At 38.1% G+C, this 25211-nt stretch overlaps 1 protein-coding gene across 1 annotated transcript in view; it reads right to left on the bottom strand.

Moving 5' to 3' along the window:
• The window catches only part of kcc (solute carrier family 12 member kcc), a 505581-nt gene that overhangs the window by 41684 nt on the left and 438686 nt on the right, over positions 1 to 25211 (bottom strand). The window contains exons 5-12 of the mRNA XM_089249045.1: positions 22687 to 22741; positions 21047 to 21177; positions 20089 to 20324; positions 17164 to 17417; positions 15372 to 15536; positions 14212 to 14310; positions 13611 to 13668; positions 7619 to 7737 (exon numbers count right to left, since the gene is read on the bottom strand). Of these exons, the coding sequence (XP_089105171.1) occupies positions 7619 to 7737; positions 13611 to 13668; positions 14212 to 14310; positions 15372 to 15536; positions 17164 to 17417; positions 20089 to 20324; positions 21047 to 21177; positions 22687 to 22741 (1117 nt within the window). The remainder of the gene's footprint in view (positions 1 to 7618; positions 7738 to 13610; positions 13669 to 14211; positions 14311 to 15371; positions 15537 to 17163; positions 17418 to 20088; positions 20325 to 21046; positions 21178 to 22686; positions 22742 to 25211) is intronic.

Here is a 25211-nt window from a genome sequence, read left to right as displayed (position 1 = left end):
TTTAAAAAGAATGAGTTACACACTATTAGTTAGGTGACCATACATCCTTCATTTTGCCCTATATTTTCCGGAATAGTCCCGAATTTTTTGAAAAAATGTACTGGTTTTTCCTATTTTTTTTGAATTTGTCATTTAATCAAAAACGTTTATACAGGTAATTTTCATTGGATTGATTGAAAAAAACCCCCGCAATATTACCATATAAAAGTTCCGAAAATTTCATGAATTATCGCGTTTTGCTTCCCCCCCCCCCACATCAACCTTAGATCCGCACCTGGCTTATGGTATTACCATTGAAATTTAACTTTTACTTCATCCCAAAAACTAGAGCCGTTCTGATAAAACCAATGTCTGATTTAGAATCAGTGCCCCAAAAACATCCAACTTTTAGAACAAAATGAGTATTGAGTAGTGTAATCAATAGAAAAAATCCGAAACCAAAAATTATTTTGAATAGGCCAATTCATAACGTAATAAGTTTGATTAAATGTTTCCAATTGAATCGTTGCTATTATTTTACTGTTTCCACCAGTCACACAGTTTCGATGAAAGAGCAAAAAAATCCAAAGAAATATTGCCGATTTATTGATCAACGTGTAATCTGATTAAAACGACAGCGTAAAATAACGATCGCGCAGTAAACACGTACGCACCTTCCCTCATAAAATTTGACTTGATAGTAAATTTAAACAAATTTCCACATTTTAACAAAAAAGTGTTGATTTGGCTAAAAAAAATTTCAAACAGATTTCATTTGGCTAACACTTTAAAAATCTGGTGATAAATTTGCCATGTTGAAGTTTTATATTCTGATGGTTTACAGAATGGCAACTCTTCTGTTTTGTTTATCTTGTACAATTTACTTTTGATATGAGTGGCAACTATCAGTCTTGTTTATGCGGCCATGCTGTACGGTTGTATCTGTCTATCTCTCTATACAATTAAACTTATATTACGGGATTCCCTGCGCCCAGTCAATGTGTTTGACTATGAATTAGTTTCATAATTTTCACAGGTTATGTCCCCAGCCCCTGTTGACAAGTAAATTGTAAGTTTTGAGGGATTTATGTTCTTAATGAACTAATTTCCGAATCCGTTAGTTTACGTTTCGACTACCACGATGGCTGCAGTTGAGATTTCGTCAATCAACAAATTCGACGGCTCGAATTATTCCCAATGGAAGTTCCTGGTGAACTGTGCGTTGAAAGCTAAAGGAGTCTACGACGTGGTTGTTGGCGAGAATGCTAAACCGGATGTAGGTCCTGTCCTCGCACGATGGGAGAAAGCTGACGCAACAGCGATGTTTGTTATCACTTCGGCGATGGAGATGACCCAGATATCCTTGGTGCAGAACTGTCGTTCCTCGAAAGAAATGATTGACAAACTAGACTCGATTTATCAGCAAAAGTCCGCCTTCAACAAAAAAATGTTATTGCTGGACAGATTTCATCAGCTGAAAATGGTAAGCAACGAGTCAGCTGTGGAGTATATAGCGAAAGTTGAAAACCTCGCTCGTCCTATCATGGACGCCGGTGAAGAGGTGAGTGATGTTACAATCACAACGAAAATTCTAAGTACTTTGCCGACAAAATACAGGAACTTTCGTCAAGCCTGGTTGTCTATGGATTCAAGTAAGCAAACGGTCGCCAATCTAACGGCACGTCTCATCGATGAAGAGCTTTCGATTTCGCGCAACGAACAGAGTGAAACTGCGTGTGTATCAGTCTCTAAGCCGAAGAAGTACTATTCGTCGAAAAACAAAAATGTTCAGAGTCATCAAAAATTCGAAAAGCGTCTCGACAAGTCGAAAGTGGTCTGTTATTCTTGCCGAAGAAAAGGGCACTATGCCTCCGAATGTAAACAACGAAAGCACGACTTCAATCGTCGTTCGTCCGAAAATGATGGTGCGTCCAATTTTACGGATGTGAATCATGATTTGCTCAGTGCTGAAAGTGACTCCAGTGCTCTTCAATCAGGTGAAAATGAGTGGATTCTTGACAGTGGCGCATCTGCTCACATGACGTGTATTAAAAAGTGTCTTAGTGATTATCAAGAGGCGGATGGTCAAATTAAGCTCGGCAACAACACTGAATTACCCGTTCTTGGTAAAGGTAAGGTTTTGATTAAGAAATTCGTGAATGGTACATGGAATAATGGGGAGATCCATGAAGTATTATATGTCCCTGGTCTAAAAAGAAATTTACTGTCGGAAGGTGTACTGGCTGCTAGGAACATGAAGATAATTAAAAAAAATCACTATGTGAAAATTTATAATGACAATAGATTAATTGCTGAAGGTATTCGTACTGCAAATAATTTGTATAAAATGCTTTTCAAAGTTATATTTAGTGATGAGGTAAATATTACAAGTAACAACGACTTGCAATTATGGCATGAAAGAACTGGTCACATAAATATGAAGGCTCTTAAAGAGCTATGTGAACGAAATATTTTGAAAGAAAATATTAATTTTTCTGATGCCGAAAAATCTTTTGTGAGGCTTGTCAGTATGGAAAGCAACATAAGCTATCTTTCACAAGAAGGGAACATCTATCCCAGGTGAACTAATTCATTGTGATATCTGTGGACCGATGTCTGTTCAATCGGTGGGAGGATCAAATTATTTCATTCTTTTTAAGGATGATTTCACAGGCTATCGTTCAGTTGCTTTCATAAAACACAAAAGTGATGCGTTTGAACAGTTCAGAAAATTTGTTCATCTCTGTGAAAACAAATTTCAACATGTTGTCAAAGCAGTCAGAACTGACAATGGAACTGAATTTATCAATAACGAGTTCAGCAATTTCCTTGGTCGTAAAGGCATCTTGATGGAAACAACGGCACCATACACACCCGAACAAAACGGTCGTGCAGAAAGAGACTTGAGAACTATTGTTGAAAGTGCCAGATCAATGCTGTACGCAAAACAGCTACCTAAATACTTGTGGGCAGAAGCAGTGAATACTGCAGTATATATTCTGAACAGAACACCAATAAGTCAAGCTCCAAATACTACCCCATATGAACTTTGGACTGGAAAGAAAAATTGCCTGAATCATCTCAAAATTTTTGGAAGCGAAGCGTTCATGCGTGATCCGGACGCTCAAAGAAAAAAACTGGAACCCAAAAGTAAGAAGATGATTTTCGTGGGATATGATAGAGACTCGAACAACTATCGATTATTCGATCCGAATAAAAGAACTGTGAAAGTGTCGAGAAATGTCAAGTTCAATGAAGTCCATGATGTGAAGATTCTTCCCTCAACATCCAAGGTACATGTCATTCCGGATGAAAACAATGATATAAGCCCGAACTGTGATGAAGATATGCAAGATGATATGTCTGATCGCGAATCTAAGAATCCTGATCCTGGAAGAAAAACCCATAGGTACAATCTTCGAGATCGATCTGCAATAAAGTCTCCTTCTTACTTCGAAGCGAATGTGACGGAAATCCAAACACCTGTTTCATATGAAGAGGCGATGTGTTCTCCTCAGTCACAGGAATGGAAGAAAGCGATTAAAGAAGAAATCGATGCTCTTGAGAAGAATGAAGTTTTTGACTTTGTCAATCTACCAGATGGCAAAAGGATTGTATGTTCAAAATGGGTATTCAAAATTAAATATTTCCCAGATGGAAAAATTAAGAAGTTCAAAGCAAGGCTGTGTGCAAAAGGCTTTTCGCAGATTGAAGTAATTGATTACTCAGAAACCTATTCACCAACTTCAAGATACGACACGATAAGGGTTCTGTTTGCTATTGCTGTCCAACGCAATCTCAAGATAATGCAATTTGACATAAAGACCGCTTTTCTCCATGGTGAAATAAAGGAAGAAATATATCTTGAGTCACCTCCGGGATTAACAAGCGATGACAACAAGGTGTGCAAACTAAAGAAATCTTTGTACGGTCTGAAACAAGCTTCAAGATGTTGGAACAAGAAATTCTCAGACTTTCTAAAAAGTTATGGTTTCGTACAATCAGTTGCAGATTCTTCAGTTTATTTTGGGACATTCAAATTAAAGACTGTGTTACTAGCCCTTTACGTAGATGACGGTTTACTATTTTGTGAAAATGAAGACATCCTCATCGAAATCATCAATAATCTGAAGAACACTTTTGAAGCTGTGGTGTGTGAAAAGGGACTTTTCGTTGGTATAGAGTTCATTGAGAAGAAAAATTCCATCTTCATCCATTCGAAAAGTTATATTCATAGAATGCTGAAACGATTCTCTCTTGAGAATGCAAATCCTGTCAGTGTTCCTGCGGATCCCAATGCTATAATATCTGCAGACTCAACACTAGTTGAAAAACGTTCAGTACCTTACCGTGAAGCAGTCGGAACATTAATGTTTCTAGCTATCACTACTCGTCCCGACATAATGCTTGCCGTTAATATCGTGAGCAGGTACCAAGAAAATCCTGGATTGGGTCATTGGAATGCCGTCAAAAGAATCTTTAGATACCTGAAAGGTACATCATCGTACGGAATCGAGTATACACAACAGAGCTCTGATGAATCGACCTTGGTTGGTTATTCCGACGCTGACTTTGCGAATGATGTGGACACTCGAAAATCGACATCAGGATATGTGTTCAAGATTATCGATGGAGCTGTGACATGGGCTACCCAAAAACAGTCAGTTGTGTCTACATCAACCACAGAAGCAGAATACATCTCTGCTTCGACAGCTGTGAAAGAAACTCTGTGGTTAACTCGACTTCTCAAGGATTTTGGTGAAGTTATTAATGCCGATGGAGTACCCTTGTGCATTGATAACCAAAGTGCCATAAAACTCATCAAAAACCCGGTATTTCATAAGCGAACCAAACACATAGACGTTAGGTACCATTTCATAAGAGAAAAATATGAGGATAAATCCATCTGTGTGTAAATATGTTAAATCAGTTGATCAAATAGCCGATATTTTCACCAAACGCCTTCCAAAAGAGAGGTTTGAAAAATTGCGAAACATGCTCAATGTCAAAATTTCATGATTATATATTTTTGACAATTTTGTTTTATATATATTACCTGTAAATCATAGAATTGGTGGGAGTGTTGAAGTTTTATATTCTGCTGGTTTACAGAATGGCAACTCTTCTGTTTTGTTTATCTTGTACAATTTACTTTTGATATGAGTGGCAACTATCAGTCTTGCTTATGCGGCCATGCTGTACGGTTGTATCTGTCTATTTCTCTATACAATTAAACTTATATTACGGGATTCCCTGCGCCCAGTCAATGTGTTTGACTATGAATTAGTTTCATAATTTTCACAGCCAACATAGGGGACGAAGCTAATACGTAAGTTGTACGTGATAACAAGTTTATAATATTAACACTACATGCAGAGAAAAAACACCAATCATGAAGGAAAAAGGCAGAACTTGGCTTCTCTAATGGGATTGAATATTTCAGTTAATTTTCAAGAAGTGACAACCCTCTGCTGGCGGAGAAATGCACCTTGGTTCGGTGTTTGGCATATAACTGACCGTTAGAAAAATGGCACGTCATAAAATTTTAAAAGCTTATAACTCGCTTAATATTCGTCCGATCCAAAAAACGGAAACATTTTCCCATATTAGTTTTTCACAAGGAATCACGTGTGTAATTATTGGGCGGTCGATAGTTACTACCTGTATATGCTACCCAAGCGTACCTGGTTAATTTGATAAATACTCGAAATTTATCACTTTTACCGATTGTCATGTATAATACACTAGTGTCATTGGTAAATTTGATAAAGATGAAAAAATTTCCAAATGAGTGTAGAGTATGTTTGATATATATTGTCGGATCCAATATGACAAACTCCTATAACAAGTAATATAAACCGATATAATGATTTTTATTGATTAAAGGAATGAAAATATTTGTTTATCCGATTCGTTAAATCGGGGTTTTACTGTATTTTGAAAACAGACAACTTTTTTTTATCTTTTAAATAGTAGAAAAGAAATTGTAGTCGAGTTTCCCCCCCCCTCCCCCTATGACATAACCTCTTGGACGTTTCCCTGCTTAGTAGGACTAACTTTCGTGGTTGCAAATCTTTTTTCCTATGTCGATAATGTTAAATTAATTTGTGATTATAATGTTTAAAATATTTAGTATTTTCCGCTTACGACGTTTGCAAAAATCTCCTCCTCCCCCATTGTAAAATCGGCGCATTTTTTATTATCATGTCTGCTGGCGAATCACTAGTGTTTCGCGGACCATACGTTGAGAAACACTAAGGTAATCACCGTATGCTTGGGAATTTGGAGACAAAGAACAGAACTAGAAAAAAAGTTATTTGCGGAACTTCGTGCTTTTAATGTTTCCTTCGTTTTTGACGTGAATGCATCTTCCGAATTTGTCTAATGAGAGTTCATTATATCGGGGTAAGTTCGTGAAATATTGATCAATGAAAGTTCATTATATCGTGGCACAATCGCAAAACTTGTTAAAATCGAAGTTCGATTGTAGACTTCGTCAAATGTTTTTTATATCGGGGTCAGATTGCATACGAACATAAATTTGTAAAAAATCGTTAAATCAACGAATTTGTTAAACGAGAGTTCGTTATATCGGGGTATGATTGTGAAATTTGTCGAATGAGAGTTCATTAAATCGGAGTAAGATTGTAAAATTTGTCAAATGAGAAATCATTATCATTGTTAATAGCAGTTGCTTCGGAGATATTTGAAAAAATTCGTTCAATCAGAGTTCGTTATATCCGGCTCAAACTAGTCATCTAAATGTTATCACGGTAACGGGACCGACTTATCATATTTACCAATACGAAATGGCTATTATGTGTAATAATTGGCAAATGTGATAAATTTAATACGATTTAACATGTTCACCACCAATGGGTACTATGAATAATCACCGGTAAGTGATATATTCTGGGAAATTTATCAAACATACCAAAAGCTTGGTAAGTACGCATAATAACCACATTTATCACATTTACCTTACACGTAATATATAGATCGCTTTTTTATACAAATACAACGCCACAACAGGCAAAATGCCCAACGAGGCATTTTGCGTGTGTGTTGTGTTGCCTATTTTACACAAACATGATTAACCATTAGGGGCCATTCAAGTATTACGTAAGCAGATTTTTAGAGATTTTGATCAGGAAAATTTTTAAAACCGTTTAAAAGGTAAATTAGAGACTAGTAAGTATGATTGTTCGTGTAAAAGTTTGCAAAAAGAGGTGAATTATACAATTGAATCGCTTATTTCTATAAAACCCCTCAAGTGCAGAATTTCAACTTTTGAGATATTTGAGAAAAACTTTTAACTTCACTAACTGGTATCTGTGTCAAACGAATGTTTCATGCATCCTAAATGAAGTTATACAGAACGTTGTTTTAGTGTGTTTCTGCACCAGACGAAGCGTCAATCAATCAACTACAAAAAAAACAAAAAACAGTATACTAAACCCGATTTCGAATTTTAAGTCAGTTATGGGGTTTCTGAAATAAGCGATTCCATTGAGGGATCCAAACAAGATCGTATTATACCGAATTTTAAAAATAGTTGAGACATCTGACAACCCTTACATCTTGTAACCTTTATCAGGTTACAAGATGGAATATTCTTACGAAAACAAAGTTTCCAAACCTGTTAATGATTGGATCCCTGCACCGATTGTTGATAACAGAGAACCAACAACGATCACCAATGGATGAGGCCAAGCGACTAGAGCTACGGCCAGACCCCCGCCAATACTTTCGCCGAATCTGGAAAAAAAATCACGAGAGACATGATATTACTTACTGCACTAATATTTGAGTACTAAAAAAAATAATAATATCCATTTAACCTTTATATAATACGTAGTAAGTAACCAGTACTACGTACTTGTTTCGGACATGCAACAATGAGTTAGAAATTCCTCAAAGAAATGCGCATGTATTGTCTTTACTGAGGTGATGGGAAAAAAGTTCAAAGACAACCGAAATACCGCCATATCTTAGAAACTTGTACTTGTAGACGAATAAAAATTTTAGAGTGATAACTACAAGTAGAATTGAACATTTTCCAGTAAAATTTATTCTGATGGGCTCTGCACTTTTTTAGAAAACAATTGTTCAAATTATAAGTAAAAGTCAAAACACATGGGAAAAAGAATAAAAGACATGCATGTTTTCTGACGTCGAATAAAAAAAACTTGCATTTTCTTCATACTGACGTAACAGTCAAGACTGTTTTGATCAATCGTGTGCTGTAAGATCTATTTTTTTTCTTCTGAAAATGAGAAGATGCCAGACACCATATTTACTGAACATTGACGAAAAACTTGCTCTCAGAGAAAACGTGACGCCTAGCCATGAAATGGCTAGAAGAATTAAAAGATTGAACTCTGTTGGTTTCAGTTTCATAAATGGGCCTGAGAATGGCGGACTGAAAGCTTACACACAAGAAGGCTTCTTACCATGAGCCAGAAAAAGACGATCATTCACGTATACTCATTGCCATAAAAATTTGCGCACCAAGAAATAATTGTGGGATCGAAACGAAAGTTGGCCTGAAGGTACATGTCGGGCAGATATGCAAATGATTAGAAATGCAGCGTGATTGCGCATTGCGTAATGCCACTAGAGGGCGTTGAACTTCGTTCTCCTTGGAGTATAAAACAGGTAAGCAGAGCTTGCTGGAGTGTATTCAATCGTTTGCAAAGGAAATGCTGAGGTAGACATGCCGTTACGCCGCCGTCGAAGACCATATGAGCAGTTGTCAGAGTTCGATAGGGGAAGAATCATCGGGATGATGGAAGCTGGGTGGTCAGCTCGGCGAGTAGCTCGTCAACTAGGCCGTTCTGATTTTACTGTGAGGTGGTGTTGGGACCAGTGGACAGAAGAGACGTCATTTACACGGCGACCAGGTTCAGGACACCCTCGACAGACCAGTCGTCGAGAAGACCGTCACATCATCCGAAACGCAGGCGTAGAGCCAACTGCCTCATTGGCCGCTATCCAGACACAGGCAGCAGCTTCACTACGGGCCCCTGTGTCTTCCCGAACCATCGCAAGGCGCCTGGCTGAAGGACATCTGGTATCGCGGCGCCCATTACGTGTGCTGCAAATGACACCCACCCACCAACGCCTCCCTTTGGAGTGGTGTCGAGCACGACGGGATTGGACTGCAACGGAATGGAACCAGGTCGTCTTCAGCGACGAATCGAGATTCAACTTGAGCAGTGATGACAATCGTGTTCGTGTGTGGAGGCCCCGTGGTGAAAGTTTCAATCCTGCCTTCGCTTTACAGCGACACACCGCTCCCACAGCTGGTGTCATGGTATGGGGTGCCATTACTTACGATACACGGTCACCCCTAATATTGATCCATGGCACAATGACAGCCCAGCGGTACGTCCATAACATCCTTCAGCCACATGTGTTGCCACTCATGGCAGGGCTCCCAGGAGCCATTTTTCAACAAGACAATGCTAGGCCACACACAGCAAGGATGTCACAAGACTGCCTAAGCCACATTACCACCCTTCCCTGGCCTGCTCTATCCCCAGATTTGTCACCAATCGAGCATATCTGGGATCATTTGGGACGGCAAGTTGGACACCCTACGAGGTTGGTCGAACTATAGGCGCATTTACAGCAACTGTGGAACGAGATGTCTCACGACATCATACGGAACTTGTATGCCTCAATGCCCGCTCGTATCGCATCGTTCATTCGCGCTAGAGGGGGTCCAACAGAGTACTAAAACTTCTGTTCATCTGTACTTTTTTCTGCAATAAATGATCCTTTTTCTTGGATTTTCTAATCACTTACTTATATCAACGTAGTACTTACATGCATAAAATTTCGTTTCATTTTGACGACTTCTTCTGGGTGCGCAAATTTTTATGGCAATGAGTGTATTTTGCGCGAAAAAAATTTTCTCCGATGTAATCCACAAGGAATAAAACTTTTCTTCCACAAGGCAGACTGTGCCTAATGTGATAAAAAATTCAAATTTTGGTATGAAAAACCGAAGTACAATCTCTCCTTATGAAACTTCACAGGCAAAGGTGGCGTGAATTGTTCAAAAAGCGTGTATCTTTCGATGCCAAGTGGTATGTGGATGTTTTCTTCCATAAGAAGCAATTTGGATTGACTTAATAGTATTGACAATAGTATTGAAGACGATTATTCACAGATTTGCGGGAATTTTTTTACCGATGTAAAATAGAGAAGCTATCCATACTTAGATGAGACAACCATAATTTTTTTATGGGCAGTATATTTATATTTTATCATAATTACTGGTTTTTCATTGCTAATATAGGGTTACTGTATTCTTGATATAGTTTAGATTATATTCGACATCCATATTTTTTATTGGCATTTTTATTCAGCGACCTCGTTGGGAATTTCGTCTGTTGTATTTAATTGAGAAGGTATAAAACTTGTTTTGCCCACGTCGAACTGAGCCTAGTGTGATAAAAAAAAACCCTCAAATCCTATCTCTCTAGTACGCAAAATCGAAATGCAAACCTGCCCCCCTCTTCATAAATCAGTACAGACAAACGTGACGTGAATTGGCCAAATACCATGTATCTTTTGGTTCACGGAACCTTTGTCCCCGATATTTCGCCTCCGACATTTCGCCCCGACATCTCGCCCCTGGCACGTTTCGTCCCCGGTACATTTGGCCCCTGGAAATTTCGTCCCTGACATCTCACCCCGGTACATTTGGCCCCTGGAAATTTCGTCCCTGACATCTCACCCCGGTACATTTGGCCCCTGGAAATTTCGCCCTGGACATTTCTCCACGCCACGGGAATTTCGCCCTGACATTTCGCCTGCCCTGACCATATCAGTGACCAATTGAGTGACTCAGTAAGTAATCAAGTAAATCGGAAATTTATCTCTGATATTTCGCCTGCCCTGATCGTACGCGTGACCATATGAGTGAACATATGAATGATGGTACAAGTGACCAAGTGAGTGACCACAGGAGTGATTAAGTGAGTGACCACATGAGTGATTAAGTGAGTGAATATATGAGTGATCGAGTTAAGAAATGAAAATTTACCCCCCGGACATTTCACCTTCCCTGACCCGGCGGGTGATCATATAAGTGCAATAAATTGCAATTTTTGGCAAAATTTAGTGATAAGCCGTATTCAGCATTGCAATTTCCTGCATTCTCCTCGATGATACATGGTGAACCTAAGTATGAAAGTTTTTATTTAAACCAACCTGGATATCTAGGAAGCGTGAGGGGAGGGAAAAGGTACCTTTGGGGGATGTTTTTTGTTCAGGAGATGGCAATACCTCTTCTTATATTGAAAAATTTCGCAGCAACGTAAATTTGGGAAAAATATTTTATGTTTCAACTGAGAATTCCAAATTCTTAGGATCCATTAAATTGTGAGTCACTTGGTCACGCAGTGCTACGTAACCACCTATAAAAAGGGAGGGGATGAGGAGGATCATCTTTGCAGACAACTCCACCCTCGCACTTTGTCAATCACTCAATTGCTCATTTTGTCAATCAATCAATCGCTCACTGGGTCAATCATACGGTCATTCACTTTATCAATCTTTCGGTCACTCATGCTGCCACTCAATTAGTCACACATTCACTTATGCGTTCCATCACTCAGTAACTCCCTTGGTCACTCATACGATCAGTTCCTTGATCACTCACTTGGACACTCGCACCGTCACTCACCTGGTCAAATATACAGTCACTCACTTGGTCACTCATGCAGTTAACCACTCTGTCGCTCATGCGGTCATTCACTTGGTCACTGATACGGGCATTCGGTCAGTCACTCGGTCACTCATACGGTTAATCACTCAGTCTCTCCCTTGATCACTCATATGCTCAATCACTCAAGTCACTCGGAAATTTATTCAAGCATTCACTTGGTCTTTCATTCCGTGTCAGCCACTCGGTCCCTCATGCGATAATTCACTTGGTCACTTATACGGCCATTCGGTCAGTCACTCGGTCACTCATACGGTTAATCACTCAGTATCTCCCTTGATCACTCATATGCTCAATCACTCTCATCACTCGGAAATTTATTCAATCACTCGGTCTTTCATTCCGTCAGTCACTCGGTCACTCATACGCTAAATCATTCAGTATTTCCCTTGGTCACTCATACGCTTAATCACTCACTAGGAAACTTACACAAGTATTTAATTAGTCTCTCACTTGGTCACTCATTCGGTCAGTCACTTATTCACTCAAACGTTTCATCGCTCAGTAACTCCCTCGGCCACTCATTCGGTCAGTCACTTATTCACTCAAACGTTTCATCGCTCAGTAACTCACTTGGTCACTCACACGGTCAATCCCTCGAACACTCACTTGATCGCTCATACAGTTAATCACTTGGTCGCTCATGCGGTCATTCATTTGATCACTCATACGGCCATTCGGTCAGACACGTGGTCACTCGTCATCACTCATAAAGTCAATTGCACACTAGTTGATACGGTCACTCACGTGGTGAGTCATTCTGCCACTCGCTTAGTCATTTGTACGGTCACTAACGCATTCCTACAGTCCATTTCACACTCACTTGGCCACTCATACGGTCACTCGATCACTCGATCACTCACATGGTCACTCGATCACTCACACGGTCACTTATACAGTCAATCACTCATACGTTCAGGGCAGGTGAAATGTCAGGTGTGAATTTTTCGGGGGCCAAATGTACCAGGGTGAAATGTCAGGGGCGAAATTTCCGGGGGCCAAATGTAACGGGGACGAAACGTTCCAAGGGCGAGATGTCGGGGGCGAAAGTTCCGGATCCCGTATCTTTTGGTGCCAGGTGGGATGAGGATGTTTCTTTTGATCAATTTAGAGCAATTTTGAGCAATTTAGATTGATTCGATAGTATTAAATATTGCTGACCTATGCAATGACAAAGCCATATTTTGGAAATATAAACATATCAAGACAGTTTCAACAGTATTTTCTGAGGCAACTCTCATTACTTTTAGACAGTTTTGTTTCAACAGGAGAATGCACCTGTACATGTTTCAAAGTCTAAAAGGTCTTGATTTGGAGCCAAATCAGTGGAACCTCCTGAGTGGTCATCGAGAAGTCCTTTTCTTAATCCTGGATAGCACTTGTGTGACAACTTGACTCACGACGCATATACAAATGGTACGCAGTACGAAAACAAACATAATCTTATCGCAGTGATCAAACATGGTCGAAAGACGAGTACAGAACTACATAGTTATTAACGGCTCATCTCCATCAATGACATCACAAAAGATTATATTAAAAAGTGTCTCTTTTGATTGAAATAAATTTTTTTCGCATAATTTAAATTTTTTTTTATGCTTTTTTTCCAGGCGTTGACCTTTACTGTAGTTAAAAAAAAATTCCTGAAGCAGCGCAGCACTCATCCAAGTTATTTTTACTGGAACAAATTTGATTACACACAAATACAGCTTTTACTCTAAAATTTTAATATATGCACAAAGACCAGGTTTCAAGATATGATAGTTTTTCAGTTGTCTTTAAACTTTTTTCCACAACCTTAATAGTCGTCCGATTCTCAAGTTTCAATAGCGAGTTGCTAATTGGATAATTCTCTTAAAAAAGGCGTCAAAGAATAATCTTATACTATACTCACTTATCACGTAGAAACAGATTGTCAAAAGAAGCACCAAAAAGAACGACTCCAGACAAATCTGTGACACGAGTTCAAGAAATATCAGTACTAAAATTTTAATTAAAATTCAATGCAAATATAAGTTTCTTACTATGAGGATTTGCCATTGATTGTGGTTCTATCATTCAAATTTTAGTGAATTCTCGATGAAGAGTTGGCAGTTTATATTCTTTGAATGCGCTTTCTCTGAAAGAGCATAGGTGTCGGAAAGATATGATCGACGTATTTATTTTCTCATCAATGTCACCCTTCGTGTAACCGAAATGTTAAATACCAACTTGGGAATTATTAATGTTTATCCTTAAATGCTTTTTCTCTACCACCCCATTCGCGGAATTTTGTTCTCATTTTTATTATTAAAGAACTAAATGGGATATTTCTACATTACCGATTACGTAATAGATTCGTGGACCTACCATTTATGCTAGCTAAAGTATAGATGAGACAGAAAATTCTCGGTGAAGTTTAAGTGAGGGAAAATCAAAAATAAATATCCGCTGAAAACTAATCATACAGTAGGCTACACATGCTCGGCAATTTCATGAAAAATTGAGAAGGATACAGACAAAAGATGTTGTCAGTTGAGCTGCCAGCGTACCAGCTGGAATGGACTTTTGAGCGTCAGCCAAATCTCCAGAACGATTTGATCCGGCCATTATACCTAACAATAAGATCAAAAACCAACCAAAAATAAATTTCACACTAAATTCGTACTACGAATGAAAATGATTAAAAGAAAGTGAGTATTCAGATGATAGAATTCAATGCACACCTTTATTATAAACAATCATTTAATAACAGATGCCAAAAAAGAGGAAAGTAAAAGTCGCGAAGAACAAAAAATTCAATTAAATCTTTATTATAAATACAGTAAAAGTCTGTTATAACGAGAATCTCTCGCTATTACGAGTAATTCGCAAGTGATTGTCAAAGAACTAATGTTAAATATACAAGAAAAATATTCGGTTATATAGCGAGTTATTTATGAATGGAAATCAGAATAAATTCACTATAAAGACAATGGAAATTCTCGAAAAACATCTTTTCCTTTCCCTTTCTTTAGGAATTGTACATAAAACGGCAAGAAAGAGAGTGACATTTTTCAAAATCTCTTCACCCTATTCATAGATGTTTATAAACGGAGCAAGTGAGTACCTCTTCATAGATAACAAAACCAAATGTTTATTTTATCTTGTCATCTATATAGGGTGTGGAAAACATTGTGTATGCGCAAGCAGCGAAATATATATTCATATTTTTCAAAAGTAGTTCAAAATAAGGGGGAAAAGTAGGACTTATAAATGGGGATAAAAACAAATTTGCTAAGTTTCTGCAGTGCACAAAAGTAAAATTCGTTTATAACGAGAAGTCCGTTATAAAGATAATTTTCATATTCCCTTTGATTGTGAACTGTCGTTTTAACGGACTTTTACTCTATATTTCTTCACACTCATTTGTATGTCTTTTCTTGCTGTAAATGGATCGTTTTCTGTTGTTTGATATAATAAATAAAGTATTAAGAAGTGATTCTGAACAAGCGATTCTTTCTTGGGATTCTTAAGAGGTTTCGATGTTTTTTTATTTTTTATTTTTTGGAGGTGAGGGATGGACATCGATCACAACTTCATAAAAAGGAGGTTGTGGCAGAAAATCAGGAAGCGATTTTAGAAGGTGGAAAGTGTTTTAAGAGGCACTAATTTATAATTAATTTGAGATACTTGCCTGTGCAAGATGGGAAAAAAATGCCAACCAGCAGAGTAAAGGAAGTCGTGATGTCGACTAAAATCTCATTGTAAATCTTCTGGCCGTGAGGGACGGCTGAACCCTCGGGATCTATTGAACTGTCGACCATGTCTCCCTTGTAACGGAATTTTGTGACTAAGTTTTCTGCAAGTATTCAAAACAACATCAACAACATGAGTAATTAAAATGATCACATGCAATCATGGTATATTTCGCGTGTGGACAAAAAAAGGAAATAAAAATGTTGGATGCTGGCAATGACATGTTTATGAGAAGAAAGGAATCGAATATTGAATTGCAAAGGCTTCACTTTGCTCGTCGTTGGCGCGTCTGACATTAAACTGCGAAGTTATCTGCATTTAAGGAAAATACACCGTCAACAATTCCCTATCACGCAATTAATTGACAACAGTCGGCACCAGTGAGGGATTGAGCTAATGAGTAAGCGAGTGAGTGACTGAATGAGAGAGCGAATGAGTGAGTGAGTTGCTGTTTACCTGACTTGTTTGCTAACACTCGCTCTCCAGTTCATTCACTAGCTCACTCACTTATATACTACTTGCCTCACTTGCATACTCATTTACTTGCTAAAACTTCACATATTTACTCATTCACTCACTGAATAATTCACTGACTCACCTCCCCCAGCTAACTCACCTACAGACACATTCACTTATATTTTCTAATCTCATCTACTTATTAATTCATCCACTCACTAGTTCACTTCCTTGCATGCTCTCACTTGCTTACCCACTCACTTCCTCACTCATTCAGTCACTTGCTCACCCATGTCATGGTATGACCAGATTCATTCCGCCTCACTACTTTTGCAAGATATCAAAACGTTTCCGAAAGGATGAGCAAATTTTGTTTTTATTTATTTTGAAACTTGAATTATTTCAAGAATTACCTGAAACGGGGAACAGCGTAAAAAAAAAAAAAAAAAAGCTGTAACATCATAAAAAGGTAAAAGTGTAAAATAAATGAAAATATATCATATGGGCAGATGAATTGATAATTTGAGTCATAGGCGTTAATTCAGCGCTTGCAAAATAGAATTGTCCAATCAGAGGTACTATAGGATAACAACTTGAAATTTGTATAGCTATCCGGACCATCCTTTTTTTGTCGTCATTGGCATTCCAGTTTATCAATTTGTTTCACCCTAAGTAGAGTCATTGATTCCCCTGCTCAGGCCCATTTCAGAATGCGAGCTGTCAATTTGCTCACCAATCAATCTTGCTCACTCACTTCCTAACTCATTCATTCACCCACTCTCTTTGAACACACATTTATTCACCCACTCTCTTTGAACACACATTTATTCACCCACTCTCTTTGAACACACATTTATTCACCCACTCTCTTTGAACACACATTTATTCACCCACTCTCTTTGAACACACATTTATTCACTACTACTTCTCCAGACACCAACTCCAGTCATATCGCTGTACGCAATTTACTGCCCAAAACGAGTTGGGGTGGAGATGAATGCGCCATCTATCGGTGGTAACCTCTAACTCGCAAGGGAAAATATGTTGTTATCTATATTCTTTCCCGGTTCGAAACTCGGACCTGATGCCAACCTTCACTGTGGTAGACGGACATCTTACCACCACGCCACTCTGGCAAAAGTGTCGTTCTCTCCACCGGGAATCGAATCACTTACTTACTGGATCACTAACTGTTGCCTATGAATTGTTTATCGGTAAATTGCGTAGATGTGAATTTTCAGGACCCGGTTAAAACAATTTAGTAAGATACTCACCCCATATGACTCCACTAGCAAGACCTGGAATAGCCTTAACGGTCTCAGCCTCACTTTCCATGAAGAATGGGTCGCACGTGTACGAAAGGTTATCGGTGCTGTTCATCGGCATCGGGGCGGTGGTATTAGCGGATACAGTCTGATTGCCGTCCAACGAGCAGTACACGTAATACAAGGAGCCGGGAATACTCTCGTTCTTGGAACACACGGTGAAATCCTGAGCTTTTAATATCCGTCCCCCGAGGGCGCAGAACCTACAAAATGAACAAAGTGGTCAAGGAAATAAGTCCAGAATAAAATGTTAACAGTTAAGAAGGGATGTTCTAAGAGTACCGTGGGCCCCCGGCAATCATTTTCTGACGCTCTACGTGGCGAATTCGCGAAAATATCAACCAAGTCTAATTTTTGTGAGGCCCCCTTCTTCTCCTGAGGCCCACGCGTTAAGACGGCATGACAAGGCAGTTTTTTTTTCAGAGTAAATCTATTTTTCTCTCTCCCAATAGAGGAGTCGATATTTCAATCTCTAACGCATGGATTATGCAATCTTTTTATTCCGCGGGCCAGACACGCGGTATTTCGGTGATGCGTTGGAGGTTTGTATGACTGCCACGTATTTTACAGACATATTTTTACCATATAATTTGGCTCTTGGGGGGGGGGGGGGTGAATGGTCATCTCCCCTTTCTGGATCTGTGCCTGGCCCAGTCGTATAGAAGTATAGAAATAGATCTCATGTATAAAATTTTTGTTGATTGTAAATTATTTAGTTCAGACTAAATTCAATTCAAGAAGTAGGAACGTTCTCGCTCTTGGATGAGGGTAAGGGGGCCCCTAGGTAAGACAGGGAACCACGAGAAAAATTTAGGGGCCATGGGCTAAAAATGGTTGAAGAAACACTGATCTAAAGCTTTTTATAAAATGTCCCGTTTTTTCAACGAGGCAAGCTTGTATTTTGTAATCGTTCACTGAAATCAAGAATTAAGATTATTTTAGTGACTCATAAACTCTGTCATAATTAATTATATTAAAATAAATATTTTCGTGTAATATATTTGTCTTACAAATACTATATGTATTGTCGGATAATCATCATGGGTTCAGGAAGGGGAAGTCATGTGTAACTAACCTCCTTTGCTTCTATGATCACGTGACTAAGGCTTTGGGTAAGAGCAAAAATGTAGATGTTGTTTACCTTGATTTCCCGAAGGCATTCGATCGGGTCCAACATGGTAAACTATTGAAGCGTTTACACGAGATTGGAATTGGGGGCAACTTGCTGAATTGGATAGAATCGTGGTTAAGAGATAGGTCGCAACGAGTTATGGTGAACGGGGAATTTTCTGGTTGGACAGACGTCACAAGTGGAGTTCCTCAAGGAAGTGTCCTTGGCCCCCCCATACTTTTTTCACTTTTTATCGACAAACTCGATCAGGGTATCGATGGAATTACTAGCAAATTCGCAGATGATGTGAAGCTAATGGGGGTAATCGAGAATGAAAGCGATAGGGAGTTGCTCCAGACCAACTTAAACAGGATTGCAGCATGGGCAAATGAATGGAGCAAGACGTTTAGCGTAGATAAGTGCATGGTCGCTCATTTTGGCTTGAACAACCCACGGTTCTCTTACGAGTTGAATGGTGTCACTATCCCGGATTCAACTAGGGTCACCGATTTGGGAATTCTCATTGACGAGCGACTTACGTTTTCTGAACATTGCTCAGCGGTGGTAAAAAAAGCGAATAGAATGCTTGGTCTCATTTTCAAAAAGGTCTCTTCGCGTTCTCCTAAAATCATTCCTCCGCTTTTTCGAGGCTTAGTTCGTCCTGGACTGGAGTATGCTGTAAGGTTTTGGAGACCATACCTACAGAGGGACATAGACTTGGTTGAAGGGGTGCATGAATGAATGAACGCCAGAACTTTGCCACTGGACTTATCCCGTTGCCGAGATCTCTTCCAGCCCAGCTTCGTGGCAGAGTCTGGAACACTTTATTTAGTGTCAAAAAAAAAAACAAAAAAAACATGCAAACTTTTTTACAACATATTTTCCCCGGTTGAAGGGGTGCAGAGAAGAGCTACGCGTGTCCTTATTGGCACACAGAACTTGAGTTATGAAGAGAGACTTCATTTTTTGAATATGTTTGCATTGGATGAACGCAGGTGTCGAGGAGATATGATCGAAGTGTTTAAAATTTTCAATGGGATGGTTAAGATGGACCATGAACCTTTAGTACACCGCCAATCGACTGCTTTTACTAGGGGACACCAGTATCGATTGGTGAGGGACAATGCAAGGTTATGGTGTCGCAGGAAATTTTTCTATAATAGGGTTGTTAACAAATGGAATAGCTTACCCCCGGAGGTAGTTAATTGTAATACAATTGACATGTTTAAAAAGAAGTGAGATAAACATGTTGGGGTAAATCGAGAAACTATCCATTCTTAGAATAAGACAACCATAAGTATTCTTTATGGGCATTGTATAATATTTTATCATGTGTATATATTGTTTATAATTTGTGTTAATTGCATTTTTAATTGGGTTGCTGGTTTTTTGAAATATATGACAACCATATTTTTATGGGCATCTTTTTATCAGCCACCTCGTTGGGCATTTTGTCTGTTGTGGCGTTGTATTTGTATATATGTACTTTAATTTGGTGAATTACATTTCAATCCATTGCAACTTGCAATAGCCCTCTATTTCTAATAATTTGGCCCACGGGTTGTGCACCCCAGCTCAAGACTTCATTTCAAATTTTATTTGCAAGTGCCATCTATAACGTAACATTGGAAGTATCCAAAGGCATGGTATGCGATCATTGTTGGGCATGCTATATAGATAGATTAGCCAGCAGATGTGACCTTTTATGTCTTTTGTGATTTTTGGACATTGCATTATATTTTAAGATATTAAAATTTACTCACGTCAGATCCTCTTGTCCTTCGTAATTCAAAAAAATGCCGACGTAAACGCATATTATCGAGAAGATGACGCAAAACAAGGCCACGGGGGCAAGTTTGCTAACAAATGCCACACCAATGTACACCATAATCCCGACTATAATCAAAAGAACCGTTCCGTACGTCCGATAGTTGTGGTACATTATCTCTGGTATGTTCCGGGCGTCACCATATAACGCTAGTTCCGGCGCCAGATAATTCTGCAGAGGGTAAAAAGAAAAAGATACTGTGAGAATCTTATGCTTCCCAGATCATAAAATAAAACTATTACCAAACAGGGTGTCCTCTCTTATCGTTGTCCAATGACAATTTCCTGAACCGTTGGTTATAGAGACAACTTTCAATTAGAAAAAAATGTTTCGAATGATGTCATCCATAATCTGAAATGCCATTCCAACGAGAACAAAAAATAGTAATGAAAAAATGACAAAATTTAAACTTTTATATGGTCCCTCCGTCCTCTAACTTCAAAATAGATAGTTGTTGTCCTGTCTCTCTTGAGGCCAACAAAAAATTTACCATGATTCTAAGTGCAGTATTCGCTGAGATATTTGAACATAAAATCCGATAAAAAATGTGGGGGAAAGACAGCATGACCATTTCAAATTGAAAAAATTTCAAATTTTCAAAATTTGAATTCAAATATCTCAGCGAATGGAACATGGGAATTTTTTGTTGGCTCGGGAGAGACAGGGCAACAACTTGCTAATTGAAACTTAGAGAATAAGGGGACCGTATAAAAATTTAAATTTTGTAATTTTTTTTCAAAATTTAAATGGCATTTAAGATGATGAGCGACAACATTTGAAACATTTCGTCTAATTGAAAGTTGTCTCTAAAATCAACGTTTTAGGAAATAGCCATTGGAGTGAACACCCTGTATAATGCGATGGATTTGTATATTTTGGAAAGAAATTCTCACCAAGAATATCTCAACGGCGCCCACTAGGTACATGGATCCGGCGAGCGTGGTAGCCAGGTAGAAAAGCATCCCCACGGCACCACCGAATTCGGGTCCAAGAGACCTCGATATCATGAAGTAAGACCCACCCGCTGCGGGAGAGAGATAATAACGTTGAAAAATAATTTCACGTGTCAAAAAAAGCAAATTAATCAATGCACATAATAACATATATCTTTTCTGTGTGTCGCAGAAACAGTTGTTCCTTGACCATAGTAAACGTTGAAACACTTGAAATAGTTTTCGAAGTATTGATTTCTAGCCGATGTTTTTGGAGTGCAAGAGATTAGAAATACAGATAACCTTACATCTGAACACGATTTCAGCTCTTTGTCAATGGCATTGACAGAGATTTCGCAGGTAGGCACATAAAGTAAAAGACGTGTTCTTGTTTTTCATGTGTTTCTTTTGAACATTTCAAGTATAGTGATTTGTGTTTAGTAATTAGAATTTATGCATTCTCCTGATAAATCGTACCGAGCGCTCAATCATACCAAGCACTGTGAATAAAGTTATTAATATTTTTCACAAATAATAGAGCATCGTGTACCTTGGAACAACATAAAAAAGTTTTTCTAGAGGATTAACTAGTGTTTACCTTGAAATATTCAAATTAAACTTTTAATACTCCTTCTTTTGTTTTTACATACAATTTATATTTTAAATTGTGGTGCTGTATTTTTTCTCTACAAAAATTTCAGCTATATCAATTTCTCCTCTTCCATTCACCTTTGGTTGTTTCCTGATCAAATTTGTTGGGGAAAATATTTGCAACAATTTATATTCTAAGATTTGCAGTGCGGGAGCCGTCTGATGAAAACTTTTACCGAGGGAATTTCCTTAGGAGGAGACGGGACAAAATATTTTATTGTTCATCAGTGCCAGATATAGCAAATGTTGACATCACGGATATTGTATTAAAATTTGATATATGAAAAAACAATTACTAATGCATCAAAGAAACTGTCAGAACTCAAGAATTAGAAACATAATTTTTTCCTTTCTATAAGTATAATAAAGAATAATTATGCATTTTATCTAAACAAGTTCCTACCTCCATTATTGTAACTTTTGTTTATATACATTAATAATCATATTTTCGTCACTATTTTGATATTTCATATTTCAATATATGTTTTAATTAGAAATACTAATTACATTACTTTTTTCCGGTAACATTTGTATTTTTTTTATCTTTGTAATTTTACCCTAGTTTCAAGGTACAATAGCGCAACAAAGTACAAGACCCCTTATTTTACCTTGAAACATTTTTGCTTTTTCAAAAACCCGTATTTCATGATTACAGTGAAGAAAAAAAAGGTAATTTAAAAATTTTATATGATGTTTCATGAAGTAAAAAGATCCTAAAAATGAACTTGGTGAAATTTTACGGTAAATATTGACTGAGAAAAAAAGGTTTGGAAAAATAATGTGCCAAGGTGTAATAGGTCTCCTTTAAAAAGTACCTTTTTTTGCGGCAAAACCTTCTGATTATCAAAGACGATTCTTTTACAAGATCTTTGAAAACATTAAGCTAAAGTTCTAAAAACATTCGTTTCTAAAGAGTGTTGTATTTGAATCTAGAAACGAGGATAACTCACCCGGAACTATACCATTTGTCGCAATGGCACTCAGAGAGATGACAGTCGTGAAAGTCTAAGGATAGAACCGGAAAAAGAACAGATTATCACAGGAATTTTCAAACATTTGAAAGGCAAGCAATGTAGAATGCGCAATTCACACATTCTTTAATTGAAGAATTTTCTTACTTAGTGAATTCGACTCTAATTAGGTAGATTTTTTCCTGGCTAAAAAAACGTATCGAATATTTAAATAAATACTCTAAATACTCGGAATGCAGGTTAACAAATAAATGCGTCATCATCAAAGCTTGGTAAAGTTTACCAAGCTTTGGTGGTTGTGACACAGATTGTTAGATTATTTTGTTTCATTCTGATACAGTATAACCTGTCACTCTGGACGCCTCCCCATGTCGGAAAGTCTTCAATGGAACCGTCCATAATCCTATATCAAAGCATGTAGTATAGATACTCTATATCTTGGACATTGGACACACTCTGGGTTCTTTTCTTGGACAGGTACAACTTATTGTCTGCTGATTATCTGCCAAGTGTTGAATACTTGACAGTGTATATGAAGTTGTTGTTGGGAGAGTAGGCTTGCCTGTCTCTCAAGCAGATTTAAAAAACAAGTTTATTGTTAACCAGCAAAATAGGGGTGTAGCAGTCACATTATGGTGTTTTTCTTACAACTCTGTGCATCCCTTTATTTCTTAAGCTTTTTTTTTTTATCCCTCTGCGTTTCAAACTTTTATTGCCTTCAATAGTGTTTTGTATGTGAAGGATAAGTTTCGATATTCCGCAAGTGTGCAAGTAAATTTAAACTTATCATTATGAGTAAGCGAAATCATGACCTCAACAAACGTGGGGATAACAGGGCTCCAGCCCGGAGGAATGAAACGATTCTTATCAATTTTTTTTCGTTTTTCACCCTATAAATTCACTACAGAGAGTGAAGATTTTCACAGCTCGTGAAAACCTGACCTGGAGGCCCTTCAAAGATCCCAGCCCTAGGGCCCTCCTGCAGTATGTGGGTGCCCATGAGCGAAAGTTTGTAGATTTGACCATCGAAAAGAAAAATGAGGGTATTGAATGTTTGGTGACTTTCGAATCAACCAGAAATAATTGAAACTTTGTTTGGATTACGACAAAAAATTGAAAGTGAATGGGCATTTTCAACCATCGATAGAACGAAAAGCAACGCCTCTTCACTGACTTCTTACAAAATTACTGATTCCACATAAATGAAAAAAAAAAGCGAAATAGCTATTACACTCGAAAATATATATTTGATTAATGCTTTGAAATTTCTTCATTGTGAAATATTGTTAGTAATTAAAGTTATTTTGTATCTTCCAACACATATTCAAAAGGTAAATAAGGGTTCACATAGTAAATTTTTTTTTGTCATATTCTATAAGTTAAAGCATTTTAATGGTGCTCTAAAATATTTCTTTTCACCTCTATATCGTGGACACCTCTCTACGAAGGATTTAACAACTGGCTGTTGCGAAGATATATTTTGGAAAGAGAGAAAATTCAACTGCCCCTGCGGGGAATCGAACCCACGAAGTCGCCATCTGGTGGCAGCGTCAGCAGTTGTGAGCTCGACCTGAGTCTGGTCCGGCCGTCCATGTACGGTCCGTTTCAGTGTACACGAGCTCCAAGGAAAGATTGAGAGATTCGGTGCCTCTGTAGTCTAGTGCGTTCACCCGGAAAGTGAAAGGACGTGGGTTCGATTCCCCGCAGGAGCAGTTGAATTTTCTCTCTTTCCAAAATATATCTTCGCAACAGCCAGTTGTTAAATCCTTCGTATGGTAGCGAAAAGTGACGTCATCCTTGCATATGACACCTCTCTAACCAGACAGATTTTAATGGAACCGTAGGTGTCCGATTAAGACGGGCTCTACTGTGTATAATACTGTACCGATTTGATAACACGACACATATGCCTTTATTTTGCTTTTCTTCCTTCAAAGGCTACGAAATTACGTTTACGTATACAGGGTGGTAACTATCGACCGCCCAATAATTACACACGTGATTCCTTGTGAAAAACTAATACAGAAAAGTGTTTTCCGTTTTTTTATTGGACGAATATTAAGTGAGTTATATGCTTTTAAAATTTTGTGACGTGTCATTTTTCTAACGGTCAGTTATATGCCAAACACCGAACCAAAGTGCATTTCTCTGCCAGCAGTGGGTTGTCACTTCTTAAAAACGAACTGAAATATTCAATCCCATTAGAAGAAAAGTTCGGTCTGCTTCCTTCACGATTGGCACTTTTTCTCTCCATGTAGTGTGATACTATAACCTTGCTATTACGTATCGCTTACGTGTTAGCTTGGCCTTCTATGTTGGCAAATTTATCGCAAGATTTATGACATGTTAGCCAAATGAGATCTGTACGTGTTTACTGCGCGATCATTATTTTACGTTGTTGTTTTAATCAGATTACAATGTTGATCAATAAAACGGCAGTATTTTTTTTGTTTCGAACTTCCATCGAAATTGTTACTTGTAAAAAGCTTCAACGAAGGATGTAA

This window comes from Pholcus phalangioides, unplaced genomic scaffold (genome assembly GCF_987345545.1).
Source record: "Pholcus phalangioides strain wild (caught in Gottingen) unplaced genomic scaffold, Ppha-v1.0 ptg000021l_1, whole genome shotgun sequence".
Taxonomy (NCBI): domain Eukaryota; kingdom Metazoa; phylum Arthropoda; class Arachnida; order Araneae; family Pholcidae; genus Pholcus; species Pholcus phalangioides.
Note: the sequence above shows the minus strand (reverse complement) of the source record. Positions and strands in the feature narration are given on the sequence as shown.